Source organism: Micropterus dolomieu, linkage group LG03, assembly GCF_021292245.1.
Source record: "Micropterus dolomieu isolate WLL.071019.BEF.003 ecotype Adirondacks linkage group LG03, ASM2129224v1, whole genome shotgun sequence".
Taxonomy (NCBI): domain Eukaryota; kingdom Metazoa; phylum Chordata; class Actinopteri; order Centrarchiformes; family Centrarchidae; genus Micropterus; species Micropterus dolomieu.
Window position 1 is genome coordinate 8,277,022 of NC_060152.1, and position 15,993 is coordinate 8,293,014.

At 39.0% G+C, this 15,993-nt stretch overlaps 1 protein-coding gene across 1 annotated transcript in view; it reads right to left on the reverse strand.

Moving 5' to 3' along the window:
• Positions 1–15,993, reverse strand: part of gabbr1a (gamma-aminobutyric acid (GABA) B receptor, 1a) — a 107,123-nt gene that overhangs the window by 57,355 nt on the left and 33,775 nt on the right. The window contains exons 12-15 of the mRNA XM_046044020.1: positions 13,794–14,039; positions 13,096–13,159; positions 12,092–12,169; positions 5,753–5,903 (exon numbers count right to left, since the gene is read on the reverse strand). Coding sequence (XP_045899976.1) covers positions 5,753–5,903; positions 12,092–12,169; positions 13,096–13,159; positions 13,794–14,039 — 539 coding nt within the window. The remainder of the gene's footprint in view (positions 1–5,752; positions 5,904–12,091; positions 12,170–13,095; positions 13,160–13,793; positions 14,040–15,993) is intronic.

Here is a 15,993-nt window from a genome sequence, read left to right on the forward strand (position 1 = left end):
GAGTGATTTGTTGTTTTTGCAGGAGCAGAACCTCTCGAACAAGAAGCAGGCTGTCGGCTAGCAAGAACTTTTTTTTCAGACCGTCTTTTCTGTGTTCCTGGCAGCAGGCTTTTGTTCAGACGGAAACCAGACACTTCCGTGTTTCCTACCACCGCTCAATCACACAGGTGCTTAATAAGCTTAAATTGCTTTAAATTTCAGGCAATGTAAAACTTGGACACAATATTGCATTTCTATTTTAATCAACTACAGCAATAAATAAAAAGAGTTTTAACCAGTCTTACCGCTGCCAAGCGGCCTAATGGCTCGTCCTGACCTCTGGCCCACAAAACATGTGTCATCTTCCTGCTCCCTGTTTCCGTCATCTGTGGAGAAGAGGAAGGAAAAGCAGTAAAACCTCATTCACTGCTTATACATACATCACTCGTTCAATGCACAATGAAGGAACTGAGAAGCAGCACCTTAGAGATTTGTTGTGGTGAACGTCTTAGCAAACATTTGCCTGTAGCAGAGGTTTTTAAAGCTCTAAATAGTTTTATGGGAGGCACAGTGAAAGCTAGTTATTACAATTATTATCAAAAGGGGATACAGAATAGCTTAAATTTGTGTCATTAGGTTAAAGATATACAGCAGTTTTGGGGAATTTTAGTTTTTCCCACATCCATAGTAAACAACTATGTCTCTTCGTTCTGTCCAGTTAAATATGGTGTGCCTCAGGGGTCGGTCGTAGGACCCATTTTGTTTTCCTTGTATCTGCTTCCCCTTTGACATATTATCCATAAACATGGCATTTCTTTTCATATTTATGCTGATGACACACAAGTATACTTGCCAGTCAGATCCACAGACCCTGGAATGCTGAGTTCACTTAACAACTGCCTTTGTGAAGTTAAAAAATGGATGTCAAATAATTTCCTTCAGCTGAACTCAGACAAAAAAGAAATCCTGGTCATCGGGTCCCAGCAGATGGCAAAACCAATACTGCCATCTGCTGGTTCCCTAGTAAATCACATTAAGCCTGTGGCAAAGAACCTTGGTGTTTGGTTTGATAGTAATTTAAATTTCGAGCAGCACACCACAAAGCTTGTTCAATCATGTTTTTATCAACTTAGAAATATAGCAAAAATTCAATCTATGTTAAAATTTTAAGGACACCGAGACCATTTTACACGCCTTCATCTCATCACGCCTGGATTATTGCAACAGCCTTTTCACTTGTTTAACGCAAAAATCTACTGATCGACTCCAGACTGTCCAGAACTCAGCTGCCAGGCTTTTAACCAGAACAAAGAAATATGACCACATTACTCCTATTTTAGCTTCATTACACTGGCTCCCAGTATGTTTTAGAATTGACTTTAAAATTCTATTGATCACTTTTAAAGCTCTTCATGGCCTCTCGCCTTGTTATATTTCTGACCTTTTAGTCCCATACGCACCAGCACGTACCTTGAGATCCTCGGGCAGAGGTCTGTTGTCTGTTCCAGAGTCTCGACTGAAAACTAAAGGGGACAGAGCGTTTGCTGTCAGGGCCCCGAGGCTCTGGAACAGCCTGCCCGAGGAAATCAGGTCAGCTGAGTCAGTGAGTTAAGTCCCTTCTTAAAACACACTTTTATAGGAGAGCCTTTCCCGAACTTATTTGACTTTATTTTATCCCTTTTATTTTATTCTATTTTACTTATTTTATATTTATCTTAAATGTGTATTTTAATCTTTTCAATGTTTTCTTGCTTTTATCTTGTATTGTTTCTGTATTATTGTTTTTGGGTATTATTGTCTTTACACTTGTTAAAGCACTTTGTAACTTGTTTTTGAAAAGTGCTCTACAAATAAAGATTATTATTATTATTATTATTATCATTATTATTATTAATCCCTAGTAATAAGTAAAAGTTATAAAAGCTTTAATATTATTTTATTAAGAAGTAATCAGTAAAAAGTAAGTTATTACAATTTCTCAGTAACTTGCCCACCACTGCTCATGAGCATCATAGTTTAGGGTTTAAGCATGCTAACATTTGCTAAATAGCATTAAAAACAAAGTTGAAGGGAATATTATCAATAATACATAAATTTCTTTTGCAGGTTTTTTGTCATAATCCAAAATACAGGTAAAACATGAGTTGATGATGATACTTGATGAAAAATTAAGGCCATACCAAAGTTATTACAACTAATCCTAACAGGAATGTATTTTTTGTATAAATGCTACGTTAGAGACAATCTCAGTAATATTCTCAAAAACTCGAGATTTAAGACTTTAACATAATCTGCACTGAACCATGACAGCCACCCACAAAGCTTTCCTCTGCTCTCCAGCTCACGGTCTTCCTGCAGCAGTAGGTGTGTCTTTTATTCTTTCATCCAGTTGACCTGACCTTGTGTTGCCCTGAGGCCACATTGCCTATTTACTGTACAAGCACACAATCATGCTGAATGCAAACACATTAACATATGTGACATATATTAACATATACACACACTCACACATGCACACTGGCCCCAATCCAACCTTAGATACCTCTGAAAAACCTTTAATGCTGTTACATACATAGACTGTATATAAGAAGGTCACAAACCATAAATATGATGTGAGGTGAGGTGAAGTCCTGCTTTCTTCCCTTATTATGCACCATGTCTTGTGATTGCTTTGAATTATGGTTGATTGAGGCTAATATTCAAAGAATAATTGGCATTTTTATCTCTTGTATGTGGATGTGGATTTCTGATTCTGATTTCTCCCTAAATGGTTGTTGAATATTTTTTGAATAAAATGAGTTTTTGTGTGATTCTGAGGGACCACAATCTGATGTGTGCTAGTGCTGTTTTAGATCACTGGAAGATATTCTGTGATGAAACTTTCCTGTAGCATCACTGGAGACATCAAAATATCACATCACTGGCCAAAAATAACAATAGCTGATCCTTGAATCTGAAACAACAGATTGTTTCGGCCACCTTTTAAGTTGATTTGGCGAACTTGTTAGCGAAGAGTTGCTTATTTACACATCCAGCAGTTGCAGAACAACATTATTAACATTAAGTTGTGTTTCTGGCCACCTGGTGAATTTAAGTCACATCACTCTCTTTTAGCTGTTGTTTGTCTCCAAAAACTCCTGAGGGAAATATCTGGCTCTTCAGATGCTAAATGCTCCACTATGTTCACCAGCGAGTCAATAACTGTGTCTGTCTGCTGTTTGGTGCTTAGCAGGTCGGTTCCGATACCAAAATATTGTCCATTCCATGCATTTATATGCAGAGATCAGTTTATAGAGATTATTATCTACTGAACAAGACTAAACACGTTGTCTGTATCTTTCATACATTAGTGGATATGTGTAAACTGTTCCTATTGGTTCAGTTTCTATTGTTCCAGCAAAACTTCCCATTTTTCCTGTATTGTTAACTAAATATCGCATATGAGGTAGTGTACTTCCAATTTTGCATTATATAGTCAGTGCCTTTGTGTCCGAGAAGTGACTTGATGGATTCCAGAGCAAATCTTTGACCGTGGTAAACTGGTCCTTTAAAGGTGGAGAAAGCAATTCTAATCCAAAATACAATTTTTGTGTTAAATTAAACGAATATCTCCTCAGGGTCCACAAGCTGTCTATTCTGTGTGTGTGCTGAAAAAAAAGTTTGTCCACAGCCCTGGCTATATATATAGGAAACAAAGTGGCTCACAACGAGTCACACAACACTATTCCAGCCGTTACAGCCATGATTTGTGTTTCAGGTAATGTTAAATGACTTGCCCACGGACATTCAGCTTACTTTCTAGTTTACCAAGACATGCTGTTGTTGTGATGTTAGCTATAACAGCAGGGGAGCTGTGAATATTGCTGTTTGGGGCTGTTGTGCTGGCTCTGGGACCCTCTCGTCATTTCTGCCTGTTGGCTTAATGTTAGCTTCACAGCAGCAAATGTAACAACAATATACTTACCCACAACTTATCTAATGTTAATTACATTAGTTGCTGTGTTGTTATTCGTTCTATATCATAGTATATGTCATAGTGTTGGATTTCTCCAGAATCGCTTACTGCACCTTTAATGGTTGGGTGCCAGGTCGGTGTCATGCATGATCTGTGAAAGCAGGTACATTAATAAACATGCTTAAGTTTGTCACAAATTAGCACTCAACATTTCGTTGTTCATCCTCCGTGAGTCCTACAGACTCTGTCTCTTTACCCAGATGTCTTATAAAAACAAAGGTCAGGGATATTCCACTCAGTTCTCCGTGGAGGGAGGGAAATTCCTTGTGTCACAGGGTTTCAGTTTCCAAAGGATTGCTCCTTTGAGACTGATTGCGTTTGACTTTTTCTTGTTTTAAAAGTGGATCTGTTATGTATTTTTGTCCACTAACAAGGCAGTTGGTGGCAAACTTGTTTTGTAAAAACAGCTTACTGAATAAATTTGATTTGATCTGACTCACAGTGTTTTGGCTGCTAAGAGCAGCCTTCGGTAAAACTGTGTTTGAAATATAATCAAAGCTAGAGGAGGGACTGACTGGCACACTGGAGTCAGCCAGAGATCCCCAAAAGAACAAACCTTTCCAGCTTTCTGAAAAACTCCTGATAAGCTCATGGACTTATGGGACTTTAAATCACTTTGACCCAGGTCAAACATAAAAATACTATGTTAAAAAGACATCAGAGATATGCTGCGCCGGGTTCACAGACATGCATTAAGCTTAGAAATCCAAGATCAAAAGGCATTTTTTAAAGGAAGTCTATTTGCATTTGGTCTAGAGCTGTGCTTAAGCTGTGACAATGAAACCTGCTGCTAGAGTGAGAAAAGCAACACCCCAATCACTAACTTTGTAGTCCCTAAACTCGAGAAGCAGCAGTGCCATTAGCGTTTACATTAACCTCAAACGAGGGAAGGATGTCTTTTTGAACATATTTTTTCCTCACATCCTACAAATACTTACATTCACACTTGGAGTGCAACCACAGCGAATGATCAGCTCTGCCGGAGCATCTGGAGGTTGTTACAGGAAGTCATTTCCACTCTCTGCTCAGATTTTCAGAGCAAATGTAGCTCCTCAAACAATTGACCTTCATGTAACAAAACCGTGTCTTTAACTTTTGCCACCCCCTTTTAATCCATCTATCAATCCTTTTAACCATGACCTCCCTGTTTGGAGGGCAACTTTATTTTCACAATTGTCTGAGATATCACTCATCACCCTTGCCTCTTGGTAGGCCAAACATGAAGAGTGGAACAGCAAAAAAATAAATAGAATCCATCTACAATGTGTTGACAAAAACATACAGTAAACACCCACTGAAATATAAAATATGACAACAAAATTTCAGAATATAATAATGAGTACTAGGGCTGCAACTACTCATTATTTCCATTTTAATCTGCCAATTATTTTCTCAATTAGTTGATTAGTTGATTCCTGGAACCCAAGATCGTGTCATCATGTCTTCTTTTGTCCAACCAACAGTCCAAAAGCCAAAGATATTCAATTACAACAATGTAAATTTTGTATGAAAAGAGTCATATTGTTACATTTGAGAAGCTGAAACTATTAACTTTTTGGCATCTTGCTTAAAAATGTACTTTTCATAATAATTTCAAATACATGCTAATTAATCTTCTGTCAATCAACTAATTGGTTAATCAGCTAATTGTTGCAGCTCTAATGAATGCACAAGACAGTATTGTAGATTCATCAGTGTGGGCCTGGGAATTAAATGAGTAAGTATGCGTTCATTCTCTTTCAGTGTTAGCGAACTCACCGGACATTGCCATTGTAGATGTTGAAGGTTAGGCAGACGATGCCCAGCAGGATGCCGAGGCCAGCGAAGACGGACACAGCAGCAAACAGCTTTTGAGACAAGAACCTGTACTCTTCAATCACAACTGTCCGATCAGCCGGAGGTCCAGCACCTAAACGGACACAGTCAGAGAAAGAATTGTTAAGAGAGAAAACGCTTCTGGTGCCATCGTCTCTACTTTTACTCATTTGGCAGATGCTTTTATCCAAAGTGAATTACATTTAAGGAACAAAATGCAAGCATCAATAAAGCATCAACACAATAAGAGATCTACAAGTGACAAGTGAGGGCTGAATTGTGATAATGGATACAATGGTATGCTAGCATACACTGGCCAAAACTACAATAAGGTTATGAGATTAATGCTGGTGATTTTTTGTTATTGCAAACAACTCCCATGAAAAGACCAAAAACAAAAATGTCTTAACTGGCCTCTCAATACTTTCCAGCTTCCCCAGCCAAAAAGTCTGTTAAAGAAATTATTTCCTAAAACAGCTGGTCACTGTACTTTTTTGCAAACTTTACTTAAACATGAGAGAGTACTGCATTTGTTGCTATTTTCTGCAGCAGATTAATACACATTGGTATTTCCAGCAGCAGGATGGGATTGACTCAAAACAAAGAACATTGCATGTGTTCGTGGTAATGAAGGAACAAGTCACCCGATGCAACAATGTGGCTCTCTGATGTGTTTGTAGCATTCTTTGGTCAACAAAGGAACTTTACGGAAAAGGGGAGTAACATGTATCAGGCTGTGGCAACATAGACAGTACTTCTTAGTCAGATCATATTTCATGTCTTGGTGGAATTTGTTGACAAAAAGAATGTATATATATTATGTACAGTATACAGTATATATATAGTATGTAATAAAAGGTGGGTTATCTATCGTTAGAGTTAACTTAATTAATCAAGATTAAATTAGATTGGAATGGGAAGTGTTCTGTCTTCTAGAAGCTGCAATGATTAGTCGACTGAAAGAAAATGTATGTTACTATATTTTTGATAATCCACTAATCGGTTCAGTCATTTTTCAAGCAAAAATGTATGATTTTATCAACTAAACGTTTAATAAATTGATCAAGAAAATAATGTGGACATTGATAACAAAAATAATCCCTAGTTGCAGCCCTACTTTGAACAAGACTGGTATGAGGCAAATCAGTACTAGCCAAGAGAGTAACCACGTTTTGCAGCTGAATATACAGAATTCTTTATTTAACTAGGAAAGTGTCGCTAAGAGGCAGTCCATCTTTTTCAGCAACGTCTTGTTCACACTCACACAATCCTATCTGTCGGACACTAAGCAGTGCCACTGGAGCAGTTAGGGAGTATGAGGCAGGGGCGAGTGCTGCTGTTTCACTTTACCCACCCATGTTCATCTTGCTGGTCCACGGATCACACCAGCAACCTTCCGCCTTCTGACTAACATTACTGAATGAATCTCTCTCTATATGACTGCTCAGGAGTAAAAAATGTTAAATATAAGGAATTAGCATCTAATTATGAGATTACCAATTACTGCAATTAAGTAGAAACTGCATGACTCCACATAACTTTTCATAATGATTCAGGCATTGAGCCCTTTGAGGCTTCAGCAGACGCTCATCTGATCTGATGCACATTTGTCTGATTCATAAGAGACTGATGCATGCAATATCTGGTTATCACAGTTCACAGAGACTCAAGCCTGCAACTGTAGCACAATATACACAATGCTTAAGCACAGAATTACACAGAATTACATTAGATAATGTCAGTTCCACATAAAGTTATAAGCTGCATTCGTGTTCTCTCTCCTCTCTCACTTGCTACTTTTTCAAACAAGTCAGGGAGTCAGTTACACGTTGTTTTAATATTAATATCATTAAATTAAATTGCTGTCAAAAAATGCCTGTTCAGTGTGTCATGCATTTAACCCAGGTCAGTAGGTGGGTCGTGAATCTAGGCTGAAAGGGATTCATGATACAAACATAACACAATTTACATGAACCTGTGCAAACTGCTCTGTACACATTGAACAACACTTTGAACAAGCCTGTATGCTTGTTCAGAAGTGACTGCCATCTCTGTAACCTTTACCAAAACCATCTGCGAAGGTGAGAAAGGAGCCAGTGTTTGAACTTCTCTAGCTAGCTGCAACCAAACGCAACACCAAGACTGTCTTTCAGTAGAGGCTGTCTGAAAATGTGCTCTTTTATCCCCATATTTAAACAATATTACACACCCTCCCCTGTCTCTATGACAGCCAGCTTTTCACCACCTATAAACTATAACTATAAACACTTTTGATTTCAGACAGCACATAACACATCATTGCAACTATTTCTGTTCCAGCATAACCCGAATTTTATTAGCGTATGAACTCCATGACCGTCATAAAAAATTGATAATCTGTTGACAATGATTTATACTTACATTTAAATTTCAGTAGTTATCATATACTATAATGTAATGTAGTACTTTAAGCAATTAGACAATTTTGGTGTTAAGAGTTGAAGCTTTAAGGTTTTAGGAAGAGTATGTTTATACACTAACCCAATTATTCATGCTATTGTAGCTTTAAACCAGGAGAATTCCTCAGTGAGGAGGGTTCAAAGAGCGGCAGATGGGCAGGGAGACTCTTTTTCTCCCTAAACAGCTTCTGACTATCTGTCTCTGTTAATCTTGTAATGCTTGTAGGTTTGTGTGTCCGTGTGTGCGTGCACTCCCAACTATGCATATGCCATAAGGACTGTATACTGTAGGCATGATATGCATGTTGACCTATACATTAAGCATGAGTGAATATGCTCAAGAGGGTGCATATGGAGGCAGGTGAGCATTTAAATACAGTGTATGTCTGTGTGTGTGTGTGTGTGTTTGTGAGAAATAGAGGGAGACAGAGTGTGTGCATGTCAGAGGGGAAGCAGAGCAGGAGTGTCAGCACTGCATGAAGCTGATGTGTCAGATGTCAGAGGAAAGTGTCAGAGTGCCGCCCCCTCGAGGGTCGCAGGGTGTCAAGGCGCCCATCTTGGGATGTTTGGATGCTTGTCACTGCAGTCACACAACCGATACTGTGTATCTGGTAACATCTGACTGAGGAATGATAATATAAGAGGGTTTCTGAGGTGTTTGCCACTGTTCATACCGGCCAAAGTATGAAAGTTTGATGGAAAAACAGTAGAGACAATATGGCCAAGAATTATTTATTTTAACATAAACAAGAAAAAGAGAGCATACAGAGAGCCAAAGTGAAAATGGAGCTTACATGTTGACAGCCTTTCTCAACAGTATGTTGTGTGAGCCCCTTCATATGTTTAAGTAAGGGTGGCCGTTTTTTGAAAATCTAATATTGTTTTTTCAATATTTGAGCCCAACTGTTGTCAGTACAGTTGCATTGTGGGTGACGTAGGCATGAGGTTTTGATAATAAAAAAATTATGTGCAATCCTAAATCACTAAAGTACTCTTTCAAGAAATGTCTTACATTTAAAATATTTTCTGTATCATTGCTTTTTGACTTAAAATGGGTAAGTTTTAGTTGCATCTTGCGGTAAGGTTTGCGAATTGCAACAAACGGTTCACTGTGCATTCACTTGCTCCTTTGAAGAAATAATTACTTTATAATAAATGTATTAATTCTAATGGCAGTTGTAAAAAAACTAACTTTTTACCTTTTTTCCATGAGGCTGTACATTATATTAATTTATTGATCAATTATCAAAATAATTTTTCTAAATCCAACAACAAAAAGGCTGTGAAAACGGTCCTCTTTTAATATCTTTATATAATATATATAATACTTATTGTTTGTGTCTTCATATATATTTGTATACTGTTCTGTATACTTCTTTATGTCCCATGTACACTTTATGCCTCTTTTTGCAATAAAGATAAGATTTAAAGAGGAGAAAAAAAAATCAAATTTTTCCGATACCACATGAATGCAATCATTCAGTGCCCGCCTTTCCCCTCCCTTTCCAAGCACGGAGGAGAAGTTACGGTGTCCGACACGCTCTGTTGGCTCTTGTGCTAAATAATACGTGTGGTCCTGAATTTTAATTAACCAGATGACTACTACTGCTTCTACTATTTCTTCCTTCTTCTTAGTACGTATTCAACATAGTGACAAAACGTGTTCTGTAGAGCTGTTTGTCCTTTAGGGCTACTGTAGAAACATGACGGCACAACATGGCGACGTCCATGTAAGAGGATCCGTCGTGTATATAGATTCAAATGGCTCATTCTAAGGTAATAAAAACATAACGGGTAATTATGTAAGATCTTTATGCACCACTGAAAACATAAATATATATATATATATATATTTATTATAGTGCATTTATGTCAATAGATGCTCAGAAATATTACAGACTGAACCTTTAAAGATCTATTTTTATTTGATTTAATCTTCCATCTACCGCTTACCGTGTACAGGGTCGCGGGGGGGCTGAAACCAATCCCAGCTGACATCAGGCGAAAGGCGGGTACACCCTGGACAGGTTGCCAGCCCATCGCATATACAAACAACCACTCACACTTAAGGTAAATTGTGAGGCGCCTGCATGTCTTTGGCAGTGGGAGAAATGTCTGGGACGACCAAGGTTCAAACCCACGACCTTCTTGCAGTGCTAACCACTGACCACCATGCCGCCCTTGATTTAATCTCATTTAAAAATGTCTTATTATTGTTCCATCCTGTTTTGTTGTATTTCAATGTTGTTCAATGTTATATACAATGTGATGTAAAGCACAAGTTTATAAATGCATAAAAAAAGGTTATTAAAGATAGTATATATGAATGAATGAATGGACAATATAGAACAGTGTGTGCGTGTATGTGTTTGTGTGTGTTTATGTGTGTGTGTGTGTGTGTGTGTGTACATATGCGTGTGCATGTCCATTCAGTCAGTGCTTTTGAACCATTTAAACCCTCCTCCGTCCTTGATCAGGGAATCGGGACAGGGTGTTGCCATGGAGACCCATCTCTATAACAGTTGCCACAGCGATTAGAAGAAGAGCTAAGCTGAAGTGGTTGTTAGGGCAACCGTGAAGAGAGTGAGAAAGTGAGGCAGGAAGGCGCATGGTAAACACACAGGAAAACAAGCGGAGAGGTTAAGTTGACAACCCCATGTATACTCCACCCAGTGAGGAGCAAATTAAGCGCACCACCCCTGTCAAAAGAAACCCCGAACTGAGTAAGCTCCAGAGAGCAGTAAATTACTCATTTCCTCTCAACAAGTAGATGTCTATATTTTGTAAACAGTAATAAAAACAGAACAAACGGGCTCCAGAAGAGGAAGCAAGGATAAATAACCAAGTCAAGAAAACTCACCTCTGACAAACTGGAGAGCAAGTTAGTTTCAACTCAGTGGGTTTTAACTGGGCTAACATCGAGCCTGTCACATTGCAACAAGCCAAACTAAAGAGCTGGCAGCCAGCCTGGTGAAGAACATGTTGCCTACATGCATACAGGTCACCCGTCCCTTGCCACTGATGCTGACCTGGAATCACTACCTCTTCTGGGTTCATTTAAGCCTTGGCAACAGATAATTTCTATAAAAGCCTAAAAAAGGCGTTTCTCTACGGTCCACTGAGGCATGCAGGATTGATTAGTGGCACACTCTGTCCAGGCACAAGTATGTCACCTCTCCAGGGAGAGACGGGCAGTAAACAACCGAAGAGTTGGTCTTGGTGTCTAAAGCAAATCAGCAGCAATAGGTTTTCACAGCAATCTAGAATATGGGCAGCAGAAGTTAGAGAGTAGGTTCTGGTTTGTGTAACGTAAGCTTGACATTCTTCATGTAGCAGAATGATGTAAAAACAAACTAGTTTGGTTGGCTGGACCAGAGGCGTATTTAAACTGTGAGGCTTGAGGCGAGGCTTGAGAGATGTGAGGCAAAGATGAGGCGAAAGAGACAGGCGCCTGACAGTGTTCTTAAATCAACAGGAAGTTATTGTATGTTAGACTCTGAAAACTCCTGGGTTAGCCAATCAAACCTAGTTGTTGCCCGGTTTGATTACAGTGCATCTGCTGCGCCAACATTTTAACACATGTTAGACAGTGAGTGTGCTGGCAGCCAATTTTGGGTGAGCGTCAGCATCCAAATAACAAGCTTCACCCAAACTAGCGGTTAGAGAAAATCCAGCATGATTATATATTGTTTAGACAGTAAGAAAGTCTAAATTAAGCCACACTGAGGAGGTCTAATGTCAAAGCACAAACATGTGTGACCCTGTTGACTCACAGCACGACAGACAGGACACAAATACAGACACAGGAAGCTGGGGGAAGACAGTGTCATGAACTCCATCTTACCTATCCAAACATCATTGCCGAACCAGGAGAGGTTCTTCTGAGAGCTGTCATAGTAACCAATCTTCTTGTAACTGCCTCCTACAGTATATGATTGAAGGAGAAGAAAACTGCAGTGAGAGAGTGAAATAAAAGCACAAAAGTCAGAGAGAAAAATAAATCTTAATTAGTATTGCTTGCGTACTTAAGTTCCTTCCCTGGTGTTTTGTGGGGGATCACATTTTCAAACAATACAACAAAACATGACAGAACTGATTAACATTTATATTCACAACCACTACACTACAACCACTACTAAGCTATTTTTCTATCATTCCTGTGCTTTCATATTAATGGAATGTGTGGGAAATATACACACAATAAATAGATAAAAGAAATGAGGGATATAAAGGTGCATAAAGAAGCACAAACAAAGAAGTACCAAGGGGAGAAGAAGGAGAAAAGGAAGAGAAAAAAAAAAGGTCTTATTTGGCGGTCTTGACCAGGAATACTGATGAGGTCCCACAGTGATTCAGGGATGCAAGTCAGGTCGTCTCATTGTGGATGTCAAATTACCTCGACACCACAACAGGAAATATGAGACAGACTGTGAGGGGAAAGGGGCAGGATTATAAATTCTCATCCTTTAGGACGCCAAAGAGAACAGAGGTAGAAAATAATCCTCAACCTTATCCTGTGCGGGAAACTCATTAAGTCACTGGTGACAAATAGGATGCCATTTCCAGAAACAGCTTAAACCGAAGGCTTGTGCCCAATTAGAGCAAAGCCTAGAGTCAACACATTCCTGCATGAAGCCCATTCACATGTGCAGTTAAAGGACATTGAGACCAATGGCAGTGAAGCCAGCAACAACCCGTGGCTTTGCTCTGAATGGAGCTGAAAGCAACAATCGATACATGTGTGAGTGCAGTCAGCAGTGATTTTTTTGATGAATGAGTGACATTTTACTTTTTGGACCTGATTCTGCAATACAACATCTGTGGGAGGATTGTGTGGGAGTGTTTTACCTTGCAGTTGCTCGATAAGAGTCATTGCCATCCTGGAGCCCTGGGCGTCAAACACCACCTGGCCCTGAGACACACACGGGAGGAGTGTTTTTTTTTTTACTGCACAAGCTAAACTCCTTCCATTAAGGAACAGACATTTTGATTAATACACTTTTTTGCTTTCTTGCCAAAAGTTGCATGAGAAGATTGATACCACTCTCATTCATGCCTGTATGCTAAATATGAAGCTACAGCCTGTAGCCAGTTATCTCATCTTAGCACAAAGACCCATGATCTACTCTCACTGGTCCCCATATTATTATTGTTATTATCTCCATTAAAAATAATTATTTAATTTGGAATAGTTAACATTATATATTTCTATCAGAAAGATGTATACTCTTGTGAAAATTTTCGTTAACTGCTATATCAGTGACTTTGTGATATCAAACACTATTTTTCATTTGTTCATTCCCCTCCACAGATATACATTTCATGCTTTTGCACAGAGATTTGAATTGAGTGTGTAAGCATAGTTTGATCACCATGAAAATCAACAACTGGAAGTGTAAGGGTCAAAAACACAGCAGTCAAAAGACAGTACGAAACACTGAATATTGATAAATGATAAATAATTATGGGGCACTAAAATTAGCACATAAACATTATTATCTGTAGATGTTTTCCCATATTTTTTTCTCATCTGCCCTCTCACTTACCGAAACACCTTCAAAGGAGCTTGTGTTGAGCGCCCTGTAGATTTCAGAGGTGATGTCATGGTTGTTATAGTTGAAATCCTCCAGTCGTCGACCCTTGGCTTTCAGTGGTGCCACTGTCTTATTGAGGGCAAGGGCCAGAGCCCACACTGCATCATATGCAAGAGGGGCCTCCTGAAACCCACCGGTTTCCTCTGGGTTCTTCCCACCCAGACGAGACATCAAGGCGGCTATAAACTCCTGTGATGTCTGATAGAAACAGGACAGAAAGGATCAAAGAGAAGTCCCGAAGAAATGCAATGCTGTGAACAAGGATAATATTATGGACATTTTCATATTTCTATTATTAGATTAATATGTCTCTTATTCAATACCAAAGAGGAGGAGACTGTAAAAAGGAAGCTCTGGTGAATCATATGGACCCACATCCTCCATATGATTCATCACTGGGGTAAGTCTTATATGAACACACAATTCACAGTTCATGAACAGTATCTTGTATACCAAAATATATACAAATCTTGACAAAACCAAGAAGGAAAATGGTGCATAGAAAATAGCACCATGTCAGGAGGGGGCACTATTTCTAAATTTAAAGTTAGGGTTAGGTTTGACTCAAGGTCACACCAGATTAGGGGCTTTTGGGCCACAGGACGTCTTGAGCTGACTAGAGGGCTCTTGGGCCAGCCTGAGGGGTGATTGAGGGATAGTCGAGCTGACCAGATGCCAACACTTGGACCACTGAAGTGCCCCTCATGTGGACAGTATGTCCTATTAGAACATATCCTGGATAACGGTTATTTCTTTAACGAAAGATCCCTTTAGCATATAGAGCTGTGCCTGCTAAGCTAACTGCTGCAATGTGACATTTTGTTAAATACACTTGTTTGCTTTCTTGCTGAGAGTTAGATGAAAGGACTGATATCACTCTTATGCCTGTATGCTAAATGTGAAGCTGGAGGTGGCAGGTGACTAGCTTAGCTTAGCATATAAACACTGGAAACATGGGAAAACAGCTAGCCAGCTGTATCCAAAGTCACATTTCCATTTGTCCAGGCAGTCACCTTGGCAGTCCCTAAACGTAACTCCCCGTAAAACCACAAATAATTATACCTGCACTTTGGTTTTAATACAGATTAAACAAACAAGATATAATGTGAGAGGTGCTGGGAAACCTTTCAACAGAGCCGGGCTTGGTGTTTTCCCCCGTAAAGCTAAGCTAATCACCTGCTGGCTGTAGCTACATGAGGGTGGTATTAATCTTTTCATCAAAATCTCTGCAAGAAAGCAAATAAGCGGGTTTCAGAATATGTAAAAGTATTACTTTAAATATTTTTGACTGACCTAAGGAGGGATCAAAAATATTTGACTGAACATTTTTTATATACAGAGGCAGTTTTCTTCTAATAATACTTTATTTTAGGAAATTAACCTAAGTGAGGTCCTTGGATTACAGTTAAAAGTGCTGTTTCAATATTGGCTCTTTTGGAGATGATTATTTTCTTGCTTTTAACTGATACCTATTACTGACACAATCTAATCATCTCTTTGCTTTGGCTAAATAATATAAGTCATATTAGGTAGGTTATTTTCAACTTTATACCAACATATTCATTTTCTCAGAAGTGCACTATTTAGCTGTTTAGAACTGTTTAATTAAACACCAATAAAAATTATCTTCCTGTGAAAGCGGGGATAAATGTGTAGCTGGAGATTATTGCTAATCACCGTGGTGTCCCTGTAGATTCTCTGAGGCCAATTAGGCCTACACACCCCCAATTCAGTTATGTCAAAATCATCTTATTGAAATTCCACCTTGGCATTTGGCATTTAAATCTGCCACTACCTACTGAACTAGCTGACAATGTGCTATTGCAGACCCTGCAGTATCGACACACCAACTTAATTTGAGTGCTCTATATACATGAAATATGTCAATTTCAAACTTGGAAATTGAATTTAAATAGATTGACTATGAGCAGGAGTTCTGCTGTAATTCTTATCACCCGGTGAGCAGCACGTCAACAGCTAAATCAGCAGGTAGAGGCAGGTGCTGTATGAAAATAAACAACAGCTGCTGATGAAGTGCGAGAGAGGGAAGGAGGGTCACGGGGGGAGGGAGAATGGTAAAAAAAGGTGGGGGTGAGGAAATGATAAGGAGAAGGGGAAGAGAGGTGGGTAAACAAGAAGAATAAAAGGATGA